A 23,312-nucleotide genomic window follows, 5' to 3' on the forward strand; every position below is an offset into this window, starting at 1 on the left:
GGGCAGAAGAAAGAACTGAAGCCCTACTTCTAGGCAAAGAAAAAAGGGCAGAATCAGTGCCCAAAGGAGGATCTGGCCTCAGGCAGGTGCCAGGAAAGTTCACCCAGCACCCTGGGAGGGACAAGTGTGGGTGAATGCTCAGAGGGGCTGGTGGGAATGGAGGGCAGTCTCTTCTGATGGCCCCGTTTTCTCATTAAAATAGGAAGCCAGGTTATCAGCTGAGGGGATATTAGGGCCTGGGAGAGAGGAGACACATTACAGAGTCCACTAGGAAGGTAGGCAAGGGAGCAGGTGGGGAGCATGGGGATTTCCAGGCTTTACAAGAAGCCACTGATGTTGGGTTCTAGATGTGCTTTTCAGTACAAACCATTTTCATTTTCATCAAATCATTACCATGTAGATTAATTGCCCCCTCTGGAGATTTAACAACAAAGATTTGAGTCATCAAATCCAGACACTATGAGGCTATCTTGTTTGCTTTTATTTACTTATTGTATTTTGTTTTTATGGCCACTAGTTATTTCAAATCCTACCTTCCTGGGTCAACTTTTGCAGGTCTAATGTTTACTGTGTAATTTAAAACATTACTTTTTGGGGCGCCTGGGTGGCTTAGTCGGTTAAGCGGCCGACTTCAGCTCAGGTCATGATCTCACGGTCCATGAGTTCGAGCCCCACGTCGGGCTCTGTGCTAACAGCTCAGAGCCTGGAGCCTGTTTCAGATTCTGTGTCTCCCTCTCTCTGACCCTCCCCCGTTCATGCTCTGTCTCTGTCTCAAAAATAAATAAACGTTAAAAAAATTTTTTTAAACATTACTTTTTAAAATTTCTGTTGACTCTGCTACCTTTTCACATTGTGAATTGAATAAAATATGACAATTTGTATGGGCTTTTTAATGAAAAAAATGAGAGTAATTCTCCTCAGATGTTTCTGACCCGCTCTGCTGTCTCAGATTTGTATCTTAAATATTTCAAATACAATTCCTCCCCATCCTTAGTCACTTTGGATACCATGATAAAAGCAAGTACTAGGGTCAAAATACATTCAGGATAATAATACCCTGCTCTGCAATAAACTCAGGCAGTTAGGAAAGAAGATGAGAAGAGGGGAAGGAGAGTTATATGATCAGATTCTTTGGAGTTCAGAGCTGGTCAAAGTAGTTGACATCTACTTTCTTTTGCTAGCAAATTAAATCTTTCAATGTAACAAAAATAAAGGAATGAAAAAATCTATGATATGCCTACACAGACACCCTGTGCCCGGCTATTTCTTTCTTTTGGAATTCCCAATTCAATTTAGGTAATTACCCTTCCCCTGCCATGTGTTCAGGAAGAAGTTTCCTCCTCATCCCAGAAAGATGAGTCTTGATTACTCCAGTTCCAAAGAAAATCCAGAACACAAATTCATACCCCACCCCCCACTAGTGATTAGTTTAGAATGGACAAGTGACTCAAATCTGGCCAATGAGACGTGAGAGAAAGTCTGCCTTGGGCTGAGGGACTTCTGGAAAAGCTTTTCCTCCCTGATAGAACAGACTATGAATGAAAAACAGCATCATCTTCTCCCTTGCAAAACAGCTGTGTGAGCAATGATGTGCTTGACCCCAAAAGGACACACTTGAGAACACAAGCCAACAGTCTGAGAAGGGTGCAGCTGAAAAGACAGGAAGATGCCAGGCCCTTGAGGATGCTGTTAAACCACTGCATTAACAGACTCTAGAGTGGCATTATTTCTACACTTCCAGTTATGTAAGATGCTAATAACAGTACAATAGTAACACTCCATACTTTAAACAAGTTTTGGTTGGGTACTCTGTTACCTGCCACCAGAAACATTCTGTTTGATACAGAATCAGGGGCCATAAACCATTGAGGACTAAACTTGTAGGTGAACTGTATGCCTGGAAGCCAGTCTAGTGGCTCCAGTATTGGAAGGATTGTCTTTAAGTCCATTAATGATTAATCCTTCATGCCTGGTTGGTTTCTGTACAGACTTCCCTGGGTGGCATTTATCATTGCCCTTTCCTGCATCTATAGCACTTGGATCATTTACTAGAAGGACACTTAGCCCTTTTTACCATAGTTAATGTTTATGCTTCCTTTTATATGGTGAATTGTTCTAGGACAAGGGCCATATCTATCATTTTTATATCTCCAGTGGATAAGAAAGTTCCTGGCATCTAGAAGATGCTCCATAAATATTTGCTGAATTGGAGAATTACCATCTGTTGACAAGTATGTGCTACGTGCACAGTGTAGAAGGCATTTCTGAGTCCTGCCTCCTGATCCCTGAAGCGACACAGTAGGACAAAGGCATTAGTTCAGAGGAACCATTGTAGATTAGTTCTTGTGGGAAAGATAGAGCCACGAGAGCAATAAAAAGTTCCCCACTTTAACTATGAAGACAGCCATTCAAGGAGTCATCCTTATCTCTGCTCCTTCCCTCACTCTTCACTTTGCTCTTCACCATACATTGTTTTACCTCCAAAGTATATTCTGCTTTCCTTTTTTTTTTATCTCCAATACTACCACCCTGTCCAATCTGCCATCATCTCTCACAAATGCCCCCACTCACCTCCATTATCTACTCAGAGTGAGAGACATATTTTTAAAATGGAATTAAGATCATCCACATTCATGCTTGGAATAAAAAGAAACCCCTTTTCTGTGTCCCTCCACCTTCTCTAGCACACTTAATTTTTGTCCTAGCACCATTATGATCTGAAATTACTCATGTGCTTGCCGACTACTTGCCTGTAGATATTAAAGGTCCATGGGGGGCGCCTGGGTGGCTCAGTCGGTTAAGCTTCTGACTTCAGCTCAGGTCATGATCTCCCAGTCTGTGAGTTCGAGCCCCGCGTTGGGCTCTGTGCTGACAGCTCAGAGCCTGGAGCTTGCTTTGGATTCTGTGTCTCCCTCTCTTTCAGCCCCTCCCCTACTCATGTTCTGTCTCTCTCACTCTCAAAAATGAATAAATGTTTAAAAAAAAATACAGGTCCGTGGGAGCAGGCTCCTCATCTCTACTGTTTAGGGCCAGATGCCCTATACCCACAATAACACCTGACATGCATAAGTATTCGATACATGTTGGTGAGTTAACAAATCCTGCATCTGGCCCTAAACAGTAGTCCTCATCTAGCCCTCAGGAGGTTTTAAATCTTATAAGTTTCCTGCCTGAAAATAAAAGAATAAAGGAAAACAGCAGAGAATAAGAGCCATCCATGAAATTTGTGACCTTAAGCTTGAGTAGATGGAGCTTTACAACAACTGAGGAAAATAAGAAGAGGTTCTCAGCCCCACAGAGACCATGTTAAGGCCACAGGGGCCACCCAGCCAGTTCTGGAGGTACCCAGTGTGAAGTCAGGGAAGGGGAATGAGGTAGTCCCCACTTAATACCCCTCCTGCTTCCTCTTCCTTCATTATACACCCTGAGCCACCCTAGTCCTCAGGGGGCCAAGAACAAAGTCCCTGCTGGCTTTGGCTCTGCTTGGAATTACCTCTGCTTCTTGGCCCTTAGATGCTGAAATATGTGACCTAAGATCACGGGTCTACTTGCTTCCCCAGTGAACCAAATAATGAAGAAATGTACACTTAATGTATACAGGTAACTAAACCAAATGCTTTATAATTGAGTTCAGAAAACTTCATAGAAAGCTGTAATTTTGAAGTGAAATATGAAGCTGCAAATATAGTACATGGCAAAAAAGAACACAGCTAACTCAGAAGTTCTGATTTTGTGGTTTTAGTTTACTCTGAAATTGAGAGACACACCCTTTTTTAGAGGTCACGCTGAAGCTATGAAGACTAAAGGTAAAAATATTTATAAGATAATTGATTTACAACAATGAAAGGGAATTGGTATCAAACCATAAAGCAATGATTAATCATTCACTTACAAAAATTCCCACCAAAGCATTTCTTTAAAACAGCTACAGATGGAAATCAGCAGACTCAGGGAAGGCTAAAAGTCAAAAGGTTTGGATTTCCAAATTCTAGTACTTATTCACAAAGCCCTAAACTTCAGTGTAACAAGTCAAGATAATAATACCTTAATGGATTGTTCTGGGAAGATCAAATCAAATACCATAACATGCATTAGAAACAAAGTAAGTGTAATTGAGTGCAAAGAACAAATCTGGACCTACTACTAGTAAAGATACTTAATAAGACCAGTCCACAGGGTAGGATATCAGCCCAAGCTGGACGTCATTGTCCACGGCTTTATATAGGAATGGAGGTACCAGAGGCAGGTGTGTTTCCTCAGAACACTTGGCATCAGGGATTAGCAGCCATGAAATTATAATATAGGCATATACGTGGGAAATTGTAACTTTATGCTAATATGGCCACATTAATTTTATACTTGATCAAAACCAGAAGAATGATTTGGAGTTTAAGAGCATCAGCTCTGGAGTTGTGTTGTCTGAGTGTGAATTTCAACTCTGTGGAACTCTGAGCAAGTTTCTTAACTTCTTTGGTAGCCAGCTTCTAAGATGGTCCCCAATGATCTCTGCTGCTAGTATTCATGCCCTTGTGTAATGCCCTCTCACACTGTATCAGGGCTGGTTTGTGCGAGCAATATAATACAGCAGAAGTGCTGGCATATCACTTCTGAAGCAAGGTCATAAAAGGCTCTGTGGCTTCCTATTTGGCTGCTCTCTTGGATCTTTCATTCTACGGGCAGCCAGCTACCCTAACATGCCATGGAAAGGCCCACATGGTGGGGAACTGAGATGTCTTAGCCAAGAGCCACATGAGAGAGCTTAGAAGTGGAACCACCAGCCTCAGTCAAGCTTTCAGATGACATCTTGATCAAAATCTCGTAAGAGATCTTTAGCTAGAACCTCCCACCTAAACCACTGCCAAATTCCTGACCCACAGAAGTTGTGAGATAACAAGTGTTTGTGGTTTTAAGTTTCAAGGTAATTCATTATGCAGTAATAAGTAACTAAAGCACTCTCTCAAAGTAAAATTTACATTTCTGTAAAAATGGAGATGATAATAGTCTCTCAAAGGGTTGTCCTAAGGATCAGAGGAAAAGCATATTGAGAGCCCTCTGCCCAATACCTGGCACAGAGTGAACACGTTAGCTATTATTACATGTTTGCATACTTTCTCTTCCATAAGCAAGGTGGTCCTGTGTGTATTTATGGCCACATTTCCCATGGGCATCAGCACTTTACACTGATCCAGCTCTAATCAGTCATTTTATGTTGTTTTTCTCTAGCCATCAACTGGGCAAACAGTCTTGCCTTTTTCTCTCTGATCCACTTTGGGATGAGAGGCAAGATGTATAAGAGAAATTTAAGGCACATACTGTGGCTAGGGAGCCACAATAGCTGGCCTGAAAAAGACCAACCCACTGACCTCCTGAGCACTTGACAAAGGTTGACAATAGTTAACTGAGCTAGCTGGAGTCAACCAGACCTTTTACAGAGCTCACTGTTTAGAAACTGTCCCCTGAAATATACAAAGCTTTCATTCAGCCTCATTTATGTGCTTTTAAACCTGGAATAGATACTGGACTTCCTCAGGCAAACTTCATAGATATTATCTTTTCTTTGAGTATTCCTGTCTCCTTCACATCTGGGTTTCCTTTTATTACTGATGGATGGGTGAGCAGTCAAATTTCCCATGCACTGAAAGAGGATACTGAGGAAATTTACTGCTAAAGCAGTGAAAAGAACAAGAGAAAAACAGGTACGTTTCTATCCCATAATAAAACTCAACAATAAAACTATTTGACAAATAACAAATACAATAATAAAACTATTTGATAAATCTTTCAAAAGCCCAGCCTATAATACAATGTGAAAGGGGAAATAAAGGGCTCACCAATATTGAGTCAGAGATTTTATTACCACTAAGCCATGAGGATTTCTATACTTTCATTATATTTATATATTTTACTGAGGATTCTCTGGGAAACTGAACGTTTAAATGTAATATCCTTCTATAATAGGATATATGAAGGGTTTAAAACAAAATACAATCATTTATTATACATACAGAAGGAGGTGAGCTTTTAATTTTGCTTGATGACATGCATAATTCCTGACCTCAGGGAGTTTTTATTCTACAAAAAAATACAGAAGTATTACGCTTACGCCTCTCTTTCACTCTCTCTCTCCTCTGGGTGTGTTTAGTTCCGCTAAAGTCAGTGTTTCATATGGAAACACTTAACCTTCTCTTAAACCAACCTCTCAGAGGATGAACTTGGGTTCGCTCATTTCTTCCTCCTTTCTTTTGGTTGTTTATTTCTTAGCTTTCTGCATGATCTATCAAAATCTTCCTCCCTCCCCTTCCCTCTCCTTTCCTTCCTTCCTTCCTCCCTCCCTTCCTTTTATTTCCATTTATCTTTGCTCTCTCCCACTTCCTATCCCCTTTTCCTTCCTAGTACTTTTTTTTTTTTTAACTTTAAACTTAGATTGACATCACTTCTTGGGTGATGACTCTGGATTCTTTGTAAGAATGCTGCTCTTCATTGTGGCACAGCCCAGGAATGATATCGTGGACTTAATGATAATGCCACATTCCTTAGTTTTCATTTCTGCCCCTTTAAAGCAGGAGTTGAAACAAGAGGATTTCCCTTTCCTCCTCAAATATACATACATTCCAACTAAGAAATATGAGAAGAGAACTTGAGTGTGTAAGCATAAACAAAGCACCCCATGATACCACATATCCACCCAGTTGCCCAAGGGCAACATCCTTAGCCACCCTCCTCTTCCTTGTATGTTTAATCAATTACCAAAGTCTAATTGGTCACATTTCTGAGTAGCCCTATAGTCTCCAAATTCTGCTGTGCACCATCAGTCTTCTAGGACACTTCCCTGCTTCCTCTCTAGCCTTGCCCTGCTCAACCCCTGTACCCACTGCCCTGCCCAACAGTCCAGGCATGCTCACAATTCTCCTGGAGTTCTTCATCATCTATGGTTAAAAATCAAACTTCTTTCGCTGCTTCCCACTCTCCTCTTCTGCTAGGAGCCCTTTTATAATCCAGTTAGAGGATGTGCCCTTGTGTCTCTGTATTGACTCATAAGGCATTTATGTTTTCTGGAAAACCTTATCCCCAGAAACTGATAGTAACCATTCAAGCATTCCCACAGAAGAAACTTCTTATGAGAAGACCTTCCCAGAAGTACTCCTTCTAATCCACAGGCAAGTCTGTTCTGCTCAAGCCTCTCTAAATTATCTTATCAAATCATAATACTTAGATGGAGACACAGGAATCTCTGGAGAAGTCCCCACCAAAAGAATGTTCTTGAAATATTTGTCCAAATTTCATGCGGGGGAAGAGACGAGGTGTGGTTTTCAGGAAATGGCAAGACAGCCCCTCTCTAGTCTGCATGCTCCCCCGGCAAAGCAAAATCCCTGTAGTTAACCCGACTAACCCCTAGAAGGCACTTGGCTGACCCAGTCTCCTAGACCATCTCACTGCCCATTTCAAGTGGCTTCATCAAAGTTTGGTGTTCCTTCCAAGTTTCCTCAAGGAAAGTTCTGATAGTTACAGCTTTATACCCATTCTTCCAGTGATGCTGTGGTGTGCTTCAGTGATGTTCTGGAGACAAATGAGCTATCCGTTTTTAAAAAAAAAAATGCATGACTTTTTGCATATTTGTTTCCCACTAGCTATAAAGTTCTTGAGGTCAGAGATCTTTAAAAATTTCAAGCCTTGTATTTGCAGCAAGTAGCACTGTGCCTGGGACATAATGTAAGCCACGTGAATATTTATTGATCGTATGGATGATCCATTCTTTTCTTACAGCCAGGCTTTGTGTGTGTGGTTGTTTAAACATACAAAGTATCATTTCAAAAAAACAAGAGTCAAATATAAGTGAACTGATGTCTGCCATTTAATTGTTTAAAACGATGGTAACCATTGCTTTCTTAACTAAAAGTCATTATCAATAGGTCAGCACACTCAGTTACTTAACCTTTGGGACCTCTGCCCCAGTCCTGGAATTGCCAGGCAAACATAGTTCTTGATAGCTTCACAAACTAATTCTGAGCTGTCACCTTGAATTCTGGAGAAGACCCCTCAGTACATGAGCACTGCCTGCACATTTCCTGGTTAGATAGAGCATCCAGAGAGAATGCTTCAGTTGGCTGACTAGAATGTGTCTTACTGAAATGAAAGTAAATATTTACTTAGAAGGAAAGTAAGGCCACAAGAGACCCAAACTAGTTGTTCTCACTTGTTTGCACCCAATAATGTGTATTCCATTACATGAACATTTTATATCAGGAACTATAGCTGCACTGGGTCAGGAAAGCTAAAAGAAATGAAGGTGGCTTTCAATGAAAGAATCCACCACACATTACTGATCCCATCCCCTTCCGAATATTACCACGTACACCAGTTTTATGATTTACTCTGAAATACTGCTATAAGTGGTCAATAGTTATTTCCCTGCATCTCAACTCTCCAATTAATGACTTTCCATCGCCCTGGAAGGAAAAGAACCTGGGTTCCCCATACAGTCTTTTCTCAAAACTGTATCTTGGGAGTTTTCTTTCTCTCATTTTTCCCCTCCTTTTATGACAGCCTTACTACTGTTCGGGACCTTCAAACACCACATCTTCTCCTTTGAAGATCCCTACTAGGGAGGCTATTTTTTTTTTAAGTTGAAATCATATTAAACATTTAACTTGGAATTTAATAAAAAGAAATCCTAAGGCTTCTCCTTAATTTCAGGAAGTGTGTATTTATGATACATAAAATGTGGCCGCTGCCAACCTTTTGCAGCCTGACCGCTGGAGACCCCGGGAAGGGCATCTAGCCACGACCAGGGAAGCCTCAGCTACAACCTGGTGCACTGGTCCAAGCCCCCAGCAAGATCCTTAGCTCTCGGTGTGGTAAGGTAGAACCCGATCCCGGTCTCCAGTTGTCTTATCTTTTTCATATGTTTCGAACTTACTGCCTTTGTTCAGCAGAACCACCGGCACGGTGATGATGGTGATGAGCGCAGCAAGCCCCAGCAGTCCCAGGAGCACCTTCCACGGTGTCTGCAGGCGGGTCAGATCGTGTCCGGTTAGAGCGAGCCGTCGAGCCCCAGCGCAGTAGAGGTAGAGGGTCGGGGCCCGCCCTGCACCCTAGGCAGCGGGGTTTGCCGATGGTCGTGCATTGGAAAGGGGGCACAGTGGGCTGGGAGGGTTTGGAGCGCGGAGGTTGCCAAGAGCGGTCGCCCTTGAACTTTTGGCCTCCAAGCACACTAGCGTTTGCTTCTCTACGCCTCCTGAACGTCAGAAGCCAAGTGAGGGAGAAGCCAGGTGAGGGTTCGAGCGAGCGTTTTATGGATGGCTCTCTGCGTCCTCCAAGGCTTGGCACCTCTTTCTAGCAGAAACCCCGGGGGGCGAGCGCCTGGCGGGAACTCGGGGAGGTCCCTTCACCTGTCGAGGGTGGCCCTGGAACTTCCGCCGAACAGGAGCCCCTGGTTCCGTTCCGCGAGCTTCGGGGTCACTTGGGGGAGAGTCTGGTGAAGAAGCACCTACAATTCGCCCCTGGGGTTAGGGAAAGGCGCTCCTCACTCACCTTCATGGTCGGCGTGTGCCCGGAACTGAGCGTTCGGAGCAGGAGCGCAGGCAGAAGTCAGGCAAGCCGCCGAGACGCGCTTCCAGCTCCGCTGCTCGGCGCGCAGAGTCACTGGGCGCTCCCAAGTTTCGGCCCCGAGTTAAACATTAGTGAGCACCCGGCCGGCTCGGTATAAAGGCCGCGGGCAGGCTGCGGGCGAAGGCGCGCCCTGCGCCGGGCACTGGCATCCCGGCCGGGGGGCGCCCGAGAGGCGCCTCCCCCGTGTGCTGGGCGCGGGGCGGCAGCCGGGGCGCGCAGGGCACGGGGGCCCCGGGACGCGCGGGCGGGGTGGCGAGAGCTGGAACCGGAGTGAGCCTGCGAGCCGCACCCCACGCACAGACGGCGGTCGGCCTTGGCTAATAAGGGATCTGGGCGCTCGGCTCCCGTGGGGTCTGCGGACTCACGGCTCATTGCTGGCAGCTGTGCTAAAACCCAGGCCTCTGTCTTTTGCTAGTGAAAGTATGTTGGGAAGCAGGGGGGTGTTTAAAGCTTCTGGAAGGCAAAGTGAGAGAATGGGATTATTCAATTTGTGAATGGCGCTTAAAGGCTAAATATCTGAATTCACCCTCCGCAGGGAATTTCCAGCTTGTTTTACCTTCTCATCAAGTTGCCAAAAATAATAACAATAACACTTATGTGGAACTTACTTTTTCCCCAGGAGCTTCTGTAAGCATTTACTGTGTTTATTTTGCAGGGAGGAAGCCTAGGCACAGAAAAGTTAAGTCACTTGTCCAAGCCGCTCAGCTAGGATGTCTTGGAGCCTGAATTCAGAGTCCATGTTCTTAACCATTACTCCACATGGCCTCTCATCTTTCGGTCTTACAGAGGGTGAGGGAAAAGGAGGTCTTTTTGGCTTTTCCCTTCCCCACGTCCCCATTATGCTCTGAAGGTTGGTTCCTTTCTCCTTTTCTTCCTTCCCCCCTCCTTTCCTTCCTTCCTCTCTCCCTCCCTCCCTTCCTTCCCCCCTTCCTTCCTCCCTCCCTTCCTTCCTTCCTTCCTTCCTTCCTTCCTTCCTTCCTTCCTTCCTTCCTTCCTTCCTTCCCTCATTGCCACATCCTCCCATTTATTCTGACCACTCCCTAAATATTTGGGTGGCTACAAGGTGCCAGACCCTCTTCTAGTTGCTGGAGATAGAGAAGTGGGACAAGACAGGTGAGGTCTGTGCATTTGGCACTTTCAGTATAAAATGCTGTGGTAAACATTTGCCTTTAGGGTCTCCCTATGCTTACTTCCTCTGAGGGTAAGTGTCCCCGCCCCACCATTTCTTAAAGGCCTCTTCAGCTTGTTCACTGCAGCTGAAAAGCAAAGTCTCCGTGTCCATAGTTAGAGGTAAAAGATCAAACATGCAAAGTCCTGTGGGACATTAACATAGTTATGAATAAAATCAAGTTTTCATCCTTTATCTCAAGTGCTGACTTTGCTTCTAAACTCAGGATCTTTCCCCCTCCTTAACCACTGGTTGCTCACGATGCATACATATGCTCACCCTCACCTACTTCCAGAGGCTCAAACTGAACTCTTCATCTCCTCCATCAGTCTCTCCCTACCCTTCTCTGATCATCCCTGTCTTCATTCAAAGTGTTCCCATTCACCATTCACAAAAACTGAAAACTTCACTCATCTCAGGTTTTCTTTGCCATTCTCCTACTACATTCACTTGGCTACCAATTCCTCTCAACTCTGCCTTTAGTCATATATTTAAATTCCATCTGCTCCTCCCTTTTCCAACTGCTCAGAAGGTGAGTCAATAGTGTTACTGGAGCCTGTGAGCTGGAGCTATGAAAAGAGCCAACCAACAAGGACTACAGGGAATGGTGCCATACTGGGGGCTCAGTGTAGGCCTCTGCTCTTATCAGTTTGTGCACAAAGCAATGGAGGAAGGAAGCCACAAGTCACATTAGCCTTGGAGAGGGAAGGCAATACAGCTGAGCCCACGCTTAGCCTCCATGCCGGTATCATGGCACCATACATCCAGCAAGGGGAAGCTGGGGGGAGGTTGGCTGACATCCATGGGACAGATAATCTTGTTCTCTGGAGGGCATTCCATGAGACACAAATATCTTCAAACCCTTCCCTCTTCAAGATATTCTTTTCCCAAATCTCCCCTACCCCAACTTCTTTATCACCAGTCTTTCAAGCTTGTTTTTTCCAAGTCCCTAAGATACCAGCTGGCCAACACATTAGCTGCCACCTATGAGTCAGTGTTGATCTTATATCAGGCCATTTCTCTTTCCATGAAAAAGGAAAAAAACAGCTGTAATAAAAGTTCTGCCCCTTAGGAAGATTTCTCTTCCTACTCTATTCCAAGACATCCCTGAGAGGGGCTGTGATGCAGCAGCCATCCAGTTAGGACTGCTGCCAGCTTACTTGGCATAAAGCTGACCTTTCCTCTGTTACCTGGCTATCGAGAACTCCCCATGAAGCTACAGGTGTTTTGAAAATAGGATCTTTACAGAAGTAGTCAGGTTAAAAAGAAGTCATTAGGGTGGGCTCTAATCTGAGTGGTTATAAAAAGGGGAAATTAGACACAGAGACAGATATGCACAGAAAGAAGATGATGTAAAAAGACACAAGGAGAAGATGACCATCTACAAGCCAAGGAGAGAAACTTGGCACAGGTTCATCCTTCACAGCCCTCAGAAGGAACCAACCTTGCCGATCCCTTGGTTTGGGACTCCCAGCCTCCAGAAGCGTAAGCTGCTGGTTTGTGGTATTTTATTACAGCAGCCCTAGAAGACTACTATGCTTGGTAGTCTTGGTTCCGGGATCATGCTTTCTGTCTCTACCAGGGCCCTGGAGAAAGAGAGGAGTTGGTTTTCGTATAGTGAATAATTATTGACTGTTGTAGCCAAAATCTAAGATGGGCCCCAGAGTTTTGGGGGTATTTTATTATACATCAATAGGTAGCTAATAAATTGGCAAAAAGGACATGAGTCCTTAGGCATACCCTCTGTGATTCTCTTATTGGGGTTTGCCAGAGGCCTTGTACGGTATCTCTGGCTGCCACAGACATGTCTAAAAGTACTGCATCTGCTAGATCATTAAGATACAAGTATCAGGGCAGCCTCAACTTGGAAGCCCTCTCTTGCTCCAGGCCCCATTTGAGACAGACAGACTTAGAAGCGCTTGGCAAATGGGTTGGAGAAGCACTTCCAGTTGTGGTATATCATTTCTCCAAAATCTGAAGAGTTCTGGCAAACACTGTTCCTCTTCGTGGTGGGCATACAAGGTATAGTGACTTATCTTTCACTTTAGAGGAGATATCCTGGCATACTCTAGACTACTGAATTCCTTGAAACTTTGCATGATTTTCATGGGATTTACCCTCTACTCTGTGGCCATATTTGTCTTACTAAAGCACATAACGAAATCGCTACTTATGGTTCTTGAGGTCCAATTGGCATAATGTTACCCAGGTGATGGATCAGTGTGATATTCTATGGGATACGACCAAGGTCCTGGGAGACCATATTATGACAGAGAGCAAGAGAGTTGACGTAGCCCTGAAGTAAGATGGTGAAACTATGCTGCTGACCCTTCTAAGTTAAGAAAAACTCTTTTGGATCGTCCTATTAATTAGATCAAGAAAAAAGTATTCTTCAGGTTAATAGCCCCCAGGTACTAGGTCGATATTGTTTGACCCAGTAAAGTTACCACACTGGAAATGGCTGCTGAGGTTGATTCATAAACATTTTCCACAATTCATCTTACTTTTGCACTGACTGAATGAATGGGGAAATTGAGTGTAGGATAGAAAACCAGCATTCTTGCATTTTTTGGGTTCTTATCTTGTGATAATACCACCAGGGATGTGGTATTACTTTTGATTTTACTCTATAGCTGTGGGGGAGGGACAGTTCCAGGGGCTTCCCATTGGCCTTTCTTACCATAATGTCTCTTCACCAGTCAGGGATGCAGGCTAGAAGCTGAAAAAGGCAGGAGAAGAATTCTTCCCTAGAGCCTAGAAGGAATACACCACCTGACAGCACCTTGATTTTAGCCCAGTAGGACCTATTTCAGACTTCTGACCTCCAGAACTATAAGCTGATATATTTCTGTTGTTTCACATCACCAGGTTTCTAGTGATTTCTTTTTTTTTTTAATGTTTATTTGTTTATTGGGGGGGAGGGCAGGGAGAAAAGGAAAGAGAGAATCCAAGCGGACTCCCAGCGGTCAGCACAGAGCTTGATGCAGGGTTTGAACTCACAAACAGAGAGATCATGACTGAGTCAAAATCAGGAGTCTGATGATTAACCAACTGAGCCACCCAGGTGCCCCTGTAGTCATTTCTTACAGCAGCAATAGGAAATTAATATACCACTGGACCATAATGGTGTTTTAACCCTATAGAAATGAGTATAAACCTAGGGCTAGTATTTAATAACTCCCGGGAGGTCTGAGCATGTCCCTTTTCACAGGTCACTTTCCAACTTAACTTTATGTCACGTGTCTTCCTGAGGGAAACTTGGAAGAAGATTTAAGTTAGTGTGGCAACTGCAGGCTCCTTCCTCAAAAAGATCTGGCTTTCATTTTATTTTATTTTGTTTTATTTTTTAATGTTTATTTTATTTATTTTTTTAAATTTTAAACATTTTTATTTATTTTTGAGAGAGAGAGAGAGAGAGAGAGAGAGAGAGAGAGAGAGACAGAGCATGAGTGGGGGGAGGGGCAGAGAGAGAGGAAGACACAAAGTCCAAAGCAGGCTGCAGGCTCTGAGCTGTCAGCACAGAGTCTGACATGGGGCTTGAACCCACAAACCTTGAGATTATGACCTGACCCAAAGTCAGGTGCTTAACTGACTGAGCCACCCAAGCGCCCCTGGCCTTCATTTTAAACATGGCATTCTGGTTTGAGAATGAAATAGTTTGAGTCTGGAAACTTAAGAGGCTATGAATTTCTATTACGGCAACTTAAGTGAGATTTCTGCCACAGACCTAGAATTTTTCTGATTGCTTAAATCAAGCCATAGTTTAGAATGCTGTCCATCTACTTCATTCTTAAGTACCTCATGATAAATGAACCACCATCATTGCAGGTGAAACTCTGGTTACCATGTTATCCTTGTAGCTGTTTATGGGAACAACCCCTTTTAAGAACCCTCAGTCTTGGAGGTGGGGTCACCTAGAGTGAGCTGTTGCCCTGCAAAGATGGAACCAATGTGAGATTACAGCACAACATAGATGAAAAGCAGAAGGAATAAATATTTTGGTAACTTTCTCCTACTTCTCTTTAATATCTTGCTGGTACCTCCTACTGGCTGAAAGCAACTAATGCCAGAGGGCAAAGAAACCTGGATAATAGAGCATGCAATCTGTAGGGGTCAGACTCATAAGGCAATGGGCAGGGAAGATAAGGCAAAGAGTAAATGGGAGGGCCCAAATGAAAAATAACGAAATAAACAACCCAACATGGTGATAGTGTGTATTATTTGCTAATCATCTTCTCATAAAGATTGGAAATGTTCCATTTATGCTTTTATAATATTCTTTGGTCCTTCATTTTCCAGGGTCTCGTGAAATGCTCAGAACACATGCATAGTAAGTATTGAAAAAATGAAAATGTGAAATGATAAATGAAGAAAAAATATCTAAAATCTCTCTCTGTGTTCTTGGGGGTTGGAACCAGAGGCATGGAAGAAGGGGGATCTCACAAGTAGAAAGAAGGGAAAGAGAGAGGCTGGGCCAGGACAGAGGGAGTGGTGAGGGAGCTGAACAGATTCTCCTCCTTGGTCTTGGCTTTAGAGGATAAGTAAAGTAAGTACAAAGGTTTTTATTTGTTCTTTTGCTCAGTGGATACCTATCCCCCATGTGATCTGCCCCACTTATCTGGGAATGGACTCCTGCTGCCCAAACCAAACCTCACACCTCACCTCCTTTAAAATCCAGATCACAACTCACTTTACAGGTTACCTTCAACATTGATCCCATCTGTTTCTGTTTTTCCTACCAACCATAGTTTGGAAGATTATTCTGGTTGTATCCTAAATAGAACCTATTTACAACAAAATTCAATCCTACCAAAAGATATATAAAAGATAGAAAGCTGACTGGATAATTCTGTGGATTCAGATATATGGAAAGAAATTTTAGGCCAAAGAACAACTGCACGCAAAGGCTGAATGAGAAAGTTGGAGGATCTTCAGGCAAAATCTATTAGTGTAGTTTCACCAGGATATAGGGTATTCTAGAGAGTACTGGGAAATAAAGGTCAGTTGTCGAATATTCTTTGGTCTTAAATTCAATATTCAGCATATACTAGGGAGCTGAACTGAAAGTTCAGCTGGGGAAACTGAAAGTTTTTGCTGGGGAAAAGTTAATATTTTAACTTCAGCTGTGAGAATCAGGCAGTAGTATGTGCTGGATGGATGAGAGAAAGAAGAATCAGAGACAGGATGAGGGGCAATACACTTGATGTTGCAAAATTAATTGGGAAGGTGCTTCTCTTTGTGAAGCTTATCATAAAAGAATTTAATCACATTGATTTTTACTTAACTATAACTCTCTAAAAACTGTTTCCCAGCTGTGGTTTGGGGCGTTTGCTTTGCCCCAATTATGAGTAATACCAAATAAGGAGTTCTTGTCACACTTAGTGCTCGGGAAAGGCCTTTTGCTACTTTTTAGACCAGACACCAGCCCAAGGGGGAGAAGACTTCTGTGTTTTTCTTTCACTGGTGCCTTCTGGATATTCTGTAGGTTTTTTTAATTGGGAGAATTTGCTTCTATTAAGTTACTAAGAAGACTGACTTAAGACTTTATGGGAAAATGTGTTCAAGATCATTAGAACCATATTCTCACAAAGCGGCTGTGGCTATGATGACATCTCCTTCTTAGTGTTTTTCAAGCTTTAAACATGTGGTAGATGTGATGCTGTTGATACATGTTTATGAGGCTGGAGTTAGTGGTGGAGTGGATGGGCTGGGTAGGTAGTGGTTGCTATAATGTAAGGAAAGAAATAGCAATAAATATAAATATAAATATATAAATATACATACATACATACAAATATATATATGTATATATATATATAGCCCCCCAAGAATCATTCCCTTGGAACAAAATTGTCCTCAGTGAGAATGCTTCGTGTATATTTAACACAGTTTCAACACCAATGTGGCAATTACTCAGTATCAGCAGGATATATTTACTCCTTTGGAGCACTGGTTCCAGCATATGATAGATATACTGAGTTCATTCTAGGAAAGCTAACCTCTGAAATCTTAATGCTGAGAAACTCCATATGCAGGTAGATAATGACCAGATCATATATGACAATTGGATTCCGACTTACAGCCTCTACAGCAACCTTGGTCAGGGCTTGGTCAATGACTGCCAGCTTCCCCCGCTAACTTGGAACTAACTAGAAAAAGATTAATATGCTCCCCAACCTAATCTTACAAGATATTCTATTTCTAGTCAGACTTCTTCCTGTTTTCCCATGCTAATATTCTCCAATCAGGGCACACTTGAAGACCTCCTGCTTTTTTTTTTTTTTTTAAGCTATAACACACTCCCACTCCCCTGCCTGCCTTGGGCCCAAATGCCAAGTGATGGTGGCTGACTCCCTTACACTATTAAGCTCTGAAAACATAGCTTTTGATTGTTCCTATTTGGATGGTCTTTGTTTTATTTCCATAATATGGAATGAAGATATAGCCATGGAAGACATTACATGAATAAAAAGATACCATAAATAATAATTCTCTCACTGTTCTATTCCAGCATCTCAGCAGCATGCACATCTTGATGTTTGTTTTCTTCGACCACCCCAAAGGCAGTTATACATCATTCTCGTGTCCTTTATTAGCATCAGTATCTTAATAATTTAAATGATGTGTCCACATTTTGTGGCCATTTGACGATAGCAGTTATAATATTCAAAGATGCTTGGAAATAGAAGCAAGTGCTAAAAAATTAAGATAAGTCATTCAGTAGGAGTCTTATATAGAAAAATACATGATTACTGAGTTTGTTGAATACTTACATGTTAACTTTGACTTTGCTGGGGCCTAGGAAAAGGCTCAGTGTTCAAGTGACTCCTTGAGGATTTCATTACAAATGTTTATCTCTTTCTAGTTAAGATTTTCTGTCATATCCACCAATGTATTAGCATTAACATGTTGGCAGATAAACTATAAGAGATTTCACAAGAAACAGTGGATTATTAATTTGGTTGGAATTAATTGAGTAAAGTGGAGGATCCAATTGGCTTTATTAAACAATTCATCAATCGGGCAGCATCCTGTCTAGTAGGTAAAAGGGAGCTCTAAGAAGTTGTACATAATGGAAGATCTTTGTAGGGAGACGGATAAGGGATAAGGAAGTTATTCGCAAAAGAAGAAGAGGATTGTTCCAGGTAAGGTAACCTTTCCTTGGGGCAATGGCAGGGGATCTTATTAGGTGGATCACCTCAATTTCCTTTTGGTGATGGTGAGTCCATGAGACAGATTACCTGATTGGTGCTGACCAGAACATTCCTGATTGTCCCATGAAGACTACATTTCTGGGGAGTTTGGAATTGCAATTAGATTAGGTATGAAGCCTTGGTTTGGTGATTTGGCCTATGTGGCTCCATTTTGAGTTTGTGGTGTCCTTTTTAACAGAAGATTGATTCTAAATCAGGTCATGTGGTTATGAGTAACGTTGCAAAGACCACCCAAAGTCTTTTGGTGGAAACTAGATGATGGCCATGAATAATGAGAAAATAACTTAATCAGATGTTCTTCAATGGGCAACTCAGGGCTCTGGCTTCTACTAGGAAGAACAAAAAATTTCAACACGGTAAATCTATTATGTAAAATGCAATATATATTTTAAAAAACCTTTTTAATTTTCTGAGTGTAACTAACTGTTAATTTACATTTAGCTTTAATCCAATCAAGGTTCATACTTACTGCCTGCTACCTTGTCAGGCAGTGTACTGGGAATATCATAGTGAACAAGTCAGGCCCATCATGGAGATCACAGTGTTTACAAATGGAGTTTACATTGCTAATCCATCCAAGCTTGCTAGCAAAATCCAAGACCAAATTCCAGAGACGACGGCTTTACTGGTCCCCCCAAAGCATTTTTTTTTGGGGGGGGGAGGCTGAGGGAGGATATTAGAATTCCCAGAGGCCACGTGAATGCACTGAGCTGTGGATCTGATGTTTAGTGTGTGAGAGTCCCCTAGGGGCTCTTCCTTCCATTTCCCACTCAGGTCTTGCTCTTTTCTCTTTTCACGATCCCGTCTATGCCAAGTATCCCCTGGCGTAATAACTCCTCTAAACAAATTCTCTCGGGCAAAGGTCCCACCTCTCCACCCCTTTCTCCACTCTCATACTCCATCTATTCCAAGGAATGGATTTGATTGGACGTGCACTTTTATTAGGACTTTTGAGGCCAGAACTCTTCCTGATTCTCGAAAGTTGTGGCAAATGTGCTCTGTGCATACCTCTCCCACTGCCCTTACCATATTATATTGAAACGACCTGTTGTCTTTCTGTCTCTTGTACCTTGCTTTGGCTGTGGCAGACAAGTTTTATTAATATTTGTATTTCCAGAAACTACAGCAGGGTTGGGCTGGAGTGAAATCAGCAACGTACCAAAACCATGAAACACAGAAACAACTGCTTCTTCCAGACGTTCGACATACCACCCAGAAGGCAGTGTGGAGAAGAGGAGAGTGAAGATTTTAAAGTCAGACAAGCCTGGGTCTGTCATCCAATTATTATATGCCCGTGGGTCTTTTTCTAACCTACTTCACAGAGTTGTGGAGATTTAATGAGATAATAAATGAGTAACTTCAGCTACTCCCAGAAGCTTTCCAAAATGTTGATGATTTCTCCACATATCTCTTTAGCAGGGATCTCTCTGCTGGATCTGAGCTCCTGGATGGCTCAGCCTGGATCACTCAGAAGCATATCAGAGGCAATTTAGCCAACAGTAAGTTAATTATTAATTATTGCTGGCGCTAGCCACACTCACTCCCCCGTGGGCCCCCACACACCAAGTTTGATCCTTCTCCATCAGGCGCCACCTCAGGGAGAGGCGTCACCTGCCACACTGCCCAAGCCAGAAAGCCACAAGTCTTCCTTTGATGTCCCCTCATTCGGACGCTACACATCAGCCTCTTCCCTGTCTCTGCTATTTGTCCACACCCCTCTAAGCTCAAAACCTTCACGTGAGTTCGGGCCTTCCTCTCTTCCCATCCAGTTCACTGCAGCTGTCTCCTCTGACTGGCTTCTCTTGTGCTTTCGCTCAGTGCAGCTCTGTCACTTTCCTGTTTACAGTTAATGGCTTCTCCTGCTGAAAGCTGGAGTTCCTTGTCATGATCTGATCTCCGCTCTTAACCACTTCTCCCAACCTCCCCCACCTATGCTAAATTAGGTGCACTTCCAAGCATCGCTGCTCTCTCCTTCGCTTCCAAATCATCAAGCACAATGTTTCCTCTGCCTTGTACTCCACTCCCCCTGTTTTTCATTGGATTAGCTCTTAACCTTATGGACTGGACTTCGGTGGGAGCTCCTCTAAGTTTGTCCACCGAACCCCCCTCCTAAGTGAGGTACTTTGCTTCTATGCTCCCTGAGCGCTTCATGCCTCACCTCTTTTTAACAAAATTCTCTCACTCTGTAATGTAATTACCGTTAATCTAAAAAAAAAAAAAATGCCCTGCCTGTTAATTTACCAGCAAAAATGGGTTTATTTGGGAATAGCAAAGAATTGCAATTGGAGACAGGCAAACTATGGCAAAAGCATAGGCAAATCTGTAGAACCAAGGAGAGACAGGCTCTCTCGTAGAGTAAGGGGGAGGTGTTGGGAGGGGCTTTTACATACAAAAAACCTATTGGCGTAAACCAGGAGTTCAAAGTATAGTGGCTCTTCATTGGCTGAGTTGCGGCAGTGTCTCATTGGCTGGGCTGTCGAGGGGAGTGGGGTGGGAGCCTATCTTGGGCTTGCTGGGGTAGTAAAGTAGTAACCACGTACGTGCAAAGCGCATCCTTTCCTGTTGGGTCTGCAGTTGCGGAGGAGTGGTGGAGCATGAAAACTACCCCTGCCAGCTTTCTGACTCCATTCTAAATAAGACTTCCTTTTATTAATGTTCATATTATCTAATGTAATAATATGTAAGACTATGGACCCCATGCTAGGTACTAGACATTCTGCTAAGTTCTTGACATGTATTAGCTCCTGTGATCTTCCTAATAATTCTATGCGGTGGGTACTGTTACCGTTCCTACCGCACAGACGACACACAGAAAGGCAAACATTCCTCCCAGTGTTACACAGCCAGGATTCGAACCCAAGAGGTCTGACTCCAGTCCATATAATTATATCCGATGCTTTTTTTTTGCATCCAGTCATCTCCAAGGATTTTGTCTATGTTATTCACTGATGTACTCTCAGGGCCTAGAATAAATTCTGGCATGTAATAGCTGCTCATAATGTGTTTACAGACACACTGAATGAATAAATGCTAATTCATTTGTGTCCTTCCCTTCTGCGGGGCCAAGGGCTGGGTTTTATTCTGTTTATTCCTAGCAGCTGGCCTGGTACCTAGCACATAATAAAATTGTCAAGCTTGCCTCTCTGCATAGGTTCATTGCCACTCTGAGTTCCAAGATTCTATTTTGCTTCTGTGCTTTTTTGAGACCCTGTATCCACCCCACCAGCCATAACGCACTTTGCTGCATGTCAGTTTTCAGTGTGGATAAAAAAAAAATCTGGTCAGCTGCTGCTTGACAGCTGGAAAAACAGAGCTGCACTGGAGCCAAAACAATTTTGTGCCTCAGATAAGCAGGGAGGAGAGCCTCCTTCCTCATGTGGGTATGTGGGCAGAGGGCTGAATCATCGAGTTCTTTGAGTTCCTTGGAAAAAGATAACTCAAAGGAATATTACACAACATGGAGAAATGAGGAGACTAAGTAGAGGCATGAAAATGACTGGAGTGTTGAAAAATACAAACTATAAGGCTAAAAATAGTTGTGAGAGGAAAAAGCTGTGGGTCAATATTCCAGTGCCCCGAAGGTCTGTGCATGAATGGGTTCCAGTCTGAAGGATGTTGAACAGATGTTCACAGGAGGAAAGGAATGTACATGCAATAATCTTAAGCTGAGACAGTGGGGAGAAGACAACTTATCTAGGGGAAAGACAGCCTGGGCTGCAGCAGACTGTTATAAAACAGTACCCTCGAGTGGTGCGTAACCCAGCCAGAGGGGAAGGGGGTGCACAAGTAATGGGGATGTTTCCTGGTAGGAGGTGGTACATTTGGGCAATTTTCTTTTTCCATAGATTTAAAGTCCCAGTAGATTTTTAAACTGCATTGCAGAATCTCTCTAGAAACTTTGAAAACTTTGGGTAGGGTGGGGGTAGGGGGCGGGTTAGAATTTTGCGGTCATGCAAACAAACATTCTTTGTTCCACTCTCTGGCTTATTTGGTAGCTAACACTGGACAGACGCACATTGGTACAGTAGACAGAGTGTGGGCGAGTTGCCTACTCAGGCTCTGCCTCATTGTCTTTTTGGAGCAGTGCTTTACAAGAGTATTTAAAGATTTAAGAGGTGTGGCGAGTTAAGTAAAACACTTCTAAAGAGCAGGGGGTAGTCTCCATAAATGGGAGTGGAGTTGTCATTGGTATTCTTTTTTTACCAGCATTATTTAATTTTCCTGCCAGGACTCCTGAGGTATTGCCCCACCGTGACAAAGGTTCGGTAGGACCCAAGTCCGAGGGGCTTATGATTAGAAAGAAGAGACTGAATTGGTTTCCCAGATGGAGTCACTGGCTTCCAAGGATCATGAGGAGTATCTTGTTTGGCAGTTTGTCCTGCAGGCCGTTGCTTGGGCTCCTGGGAAGGGAGGCGCTACAGAAATGTATTGTCATGACTAATGCCCTGAGGGAGGAGGACAACTGTGTACTAAGGTGTATACTCTAACTCTTTCATGTAGGTTCATCTTTTCCACCCACGAATGTACACACTTCATGGGCAGGTATCAGATCTTCTAATTCCTATTTATAACCTTTTTTTTTCTTTCTCAGGGTTTTCAGGAACTAAGAATGCACATATGGAAGAGCAAATGCAAAAATTTAAGATACTTATATTGCGAAACACAAGTAGAATTTTATATAAATATAATTCATAAAAGGTATAAATGGCAAGAATTTCTTTCTACCCAATAATTTTGTGCAACTCCTGATATGCTATCTCTAGTGGTGAAACATGACAGCCCTCGGCCCTACAGAGACCTCCACCTGACAGCTCTAAGTTCCTTCCTGGATCTCAGAGGCTCTAGAATGCAACATGCCTCACCTCTTCCCCGAACGTCCTGCTGTCCTCTCTAGGCCATACAGCTTCTTTGAGAGAGGAATGACCAAGGCATTCTCACTTTTGAGGGACGTGAAATAAAACTGCTCAGACAAACCAGGTTTTCCAATTAAAGTCCACGATCTTCCTGTTTTCCCAAGAAGAGCCTCTGTTTTTTCCTATTCTCTATTGAAAGCATAGCTGGTAGGCAGTCTTCAGTAACTATCCATCCTCTCTATTGTTTTGAAAGGCAATGCTTAGTAAGTAGGTCATTTATGTTTAGAAATTTCCCTTTGAAGTTTTATTCGAGCACAGAATTTACTAAAAAACAAACAACTCTTTATTATTTTAGTGAAAATCATAAGCTTAACTCAAATATACATAGGATCAGATTTCTGGACCTTTTTTCTACCCAGTCATCCTTGTGGGCAGTTAAGGCTTATGTATGGGTCAAGTACTTTTAAC

At 43.0% G+C, this 23,312-nt stretch overlaps 1 protein-coding gene and 1 long non-coding RNA gene across 2 annotated transcripts in view; one reads left to right on the forward strand and one right to left on the reverse strand.

Moving 5' to 3' along the window:
* DPP4 (dipeptidyl peptidase 4) overlaps positions 1-9,757 on the reverse strand; it is a 75,911-nt gene extending 66,154 nt beyond the window's left edge. Inside the window, exons 1-2 of the mRNA XM_015082793.3 lie at positions 9,532-9,757; positions 8,918-9,005 (exon numbers count right to left, since the gene is read on the reverse strand). Coding sequence (XP_014938279.1) covers positions 8,918-9,005; positions 9,532-9,537 — 94 coding nt within the window. The 5' untranslated portion in view covers positions 9,538-9,757. The remainder of the gene's footprint in view (positions 1-8,917; positions 9,006-9,531) is intronic.
* Positions 8,815-23,312, forward strand: part of LOC113598209 (uncharacterized) — a 126,955-nt gene continuing 112,457 nt past the window's right edge. Inside the window, exons 1-3 of the long non-coding RNA XR_003418847.2 lie at positions 8,815-9,269; positions 15,077-15,107; positions 19,109-19,259. This is a non-coding gene — a long non-coding RNA (uncharacterized LOC113598209). The remainder of the gene's footprint in view (positions 9,270-15,076; positions 15,108-19,108; positions 19,260-23,312) is intronic.

The sequence above is a fragment of the Acinonyx jubatus genome, chromosome C1, assembly GCF_027475565.1.
Source record: "Acinonyx jubatus isolate Ajub_Pintada_27869175 chromosome C1, VMU_Ajub_asm_v1.0, whole genome shotgun sequence".
Classification (NCBI taxonomy): Eukaryota; Metazoa; Chordata; class Mammalia; order Carnivora; family Felidae; genus Acinonyx; species Acinonyx jubatus.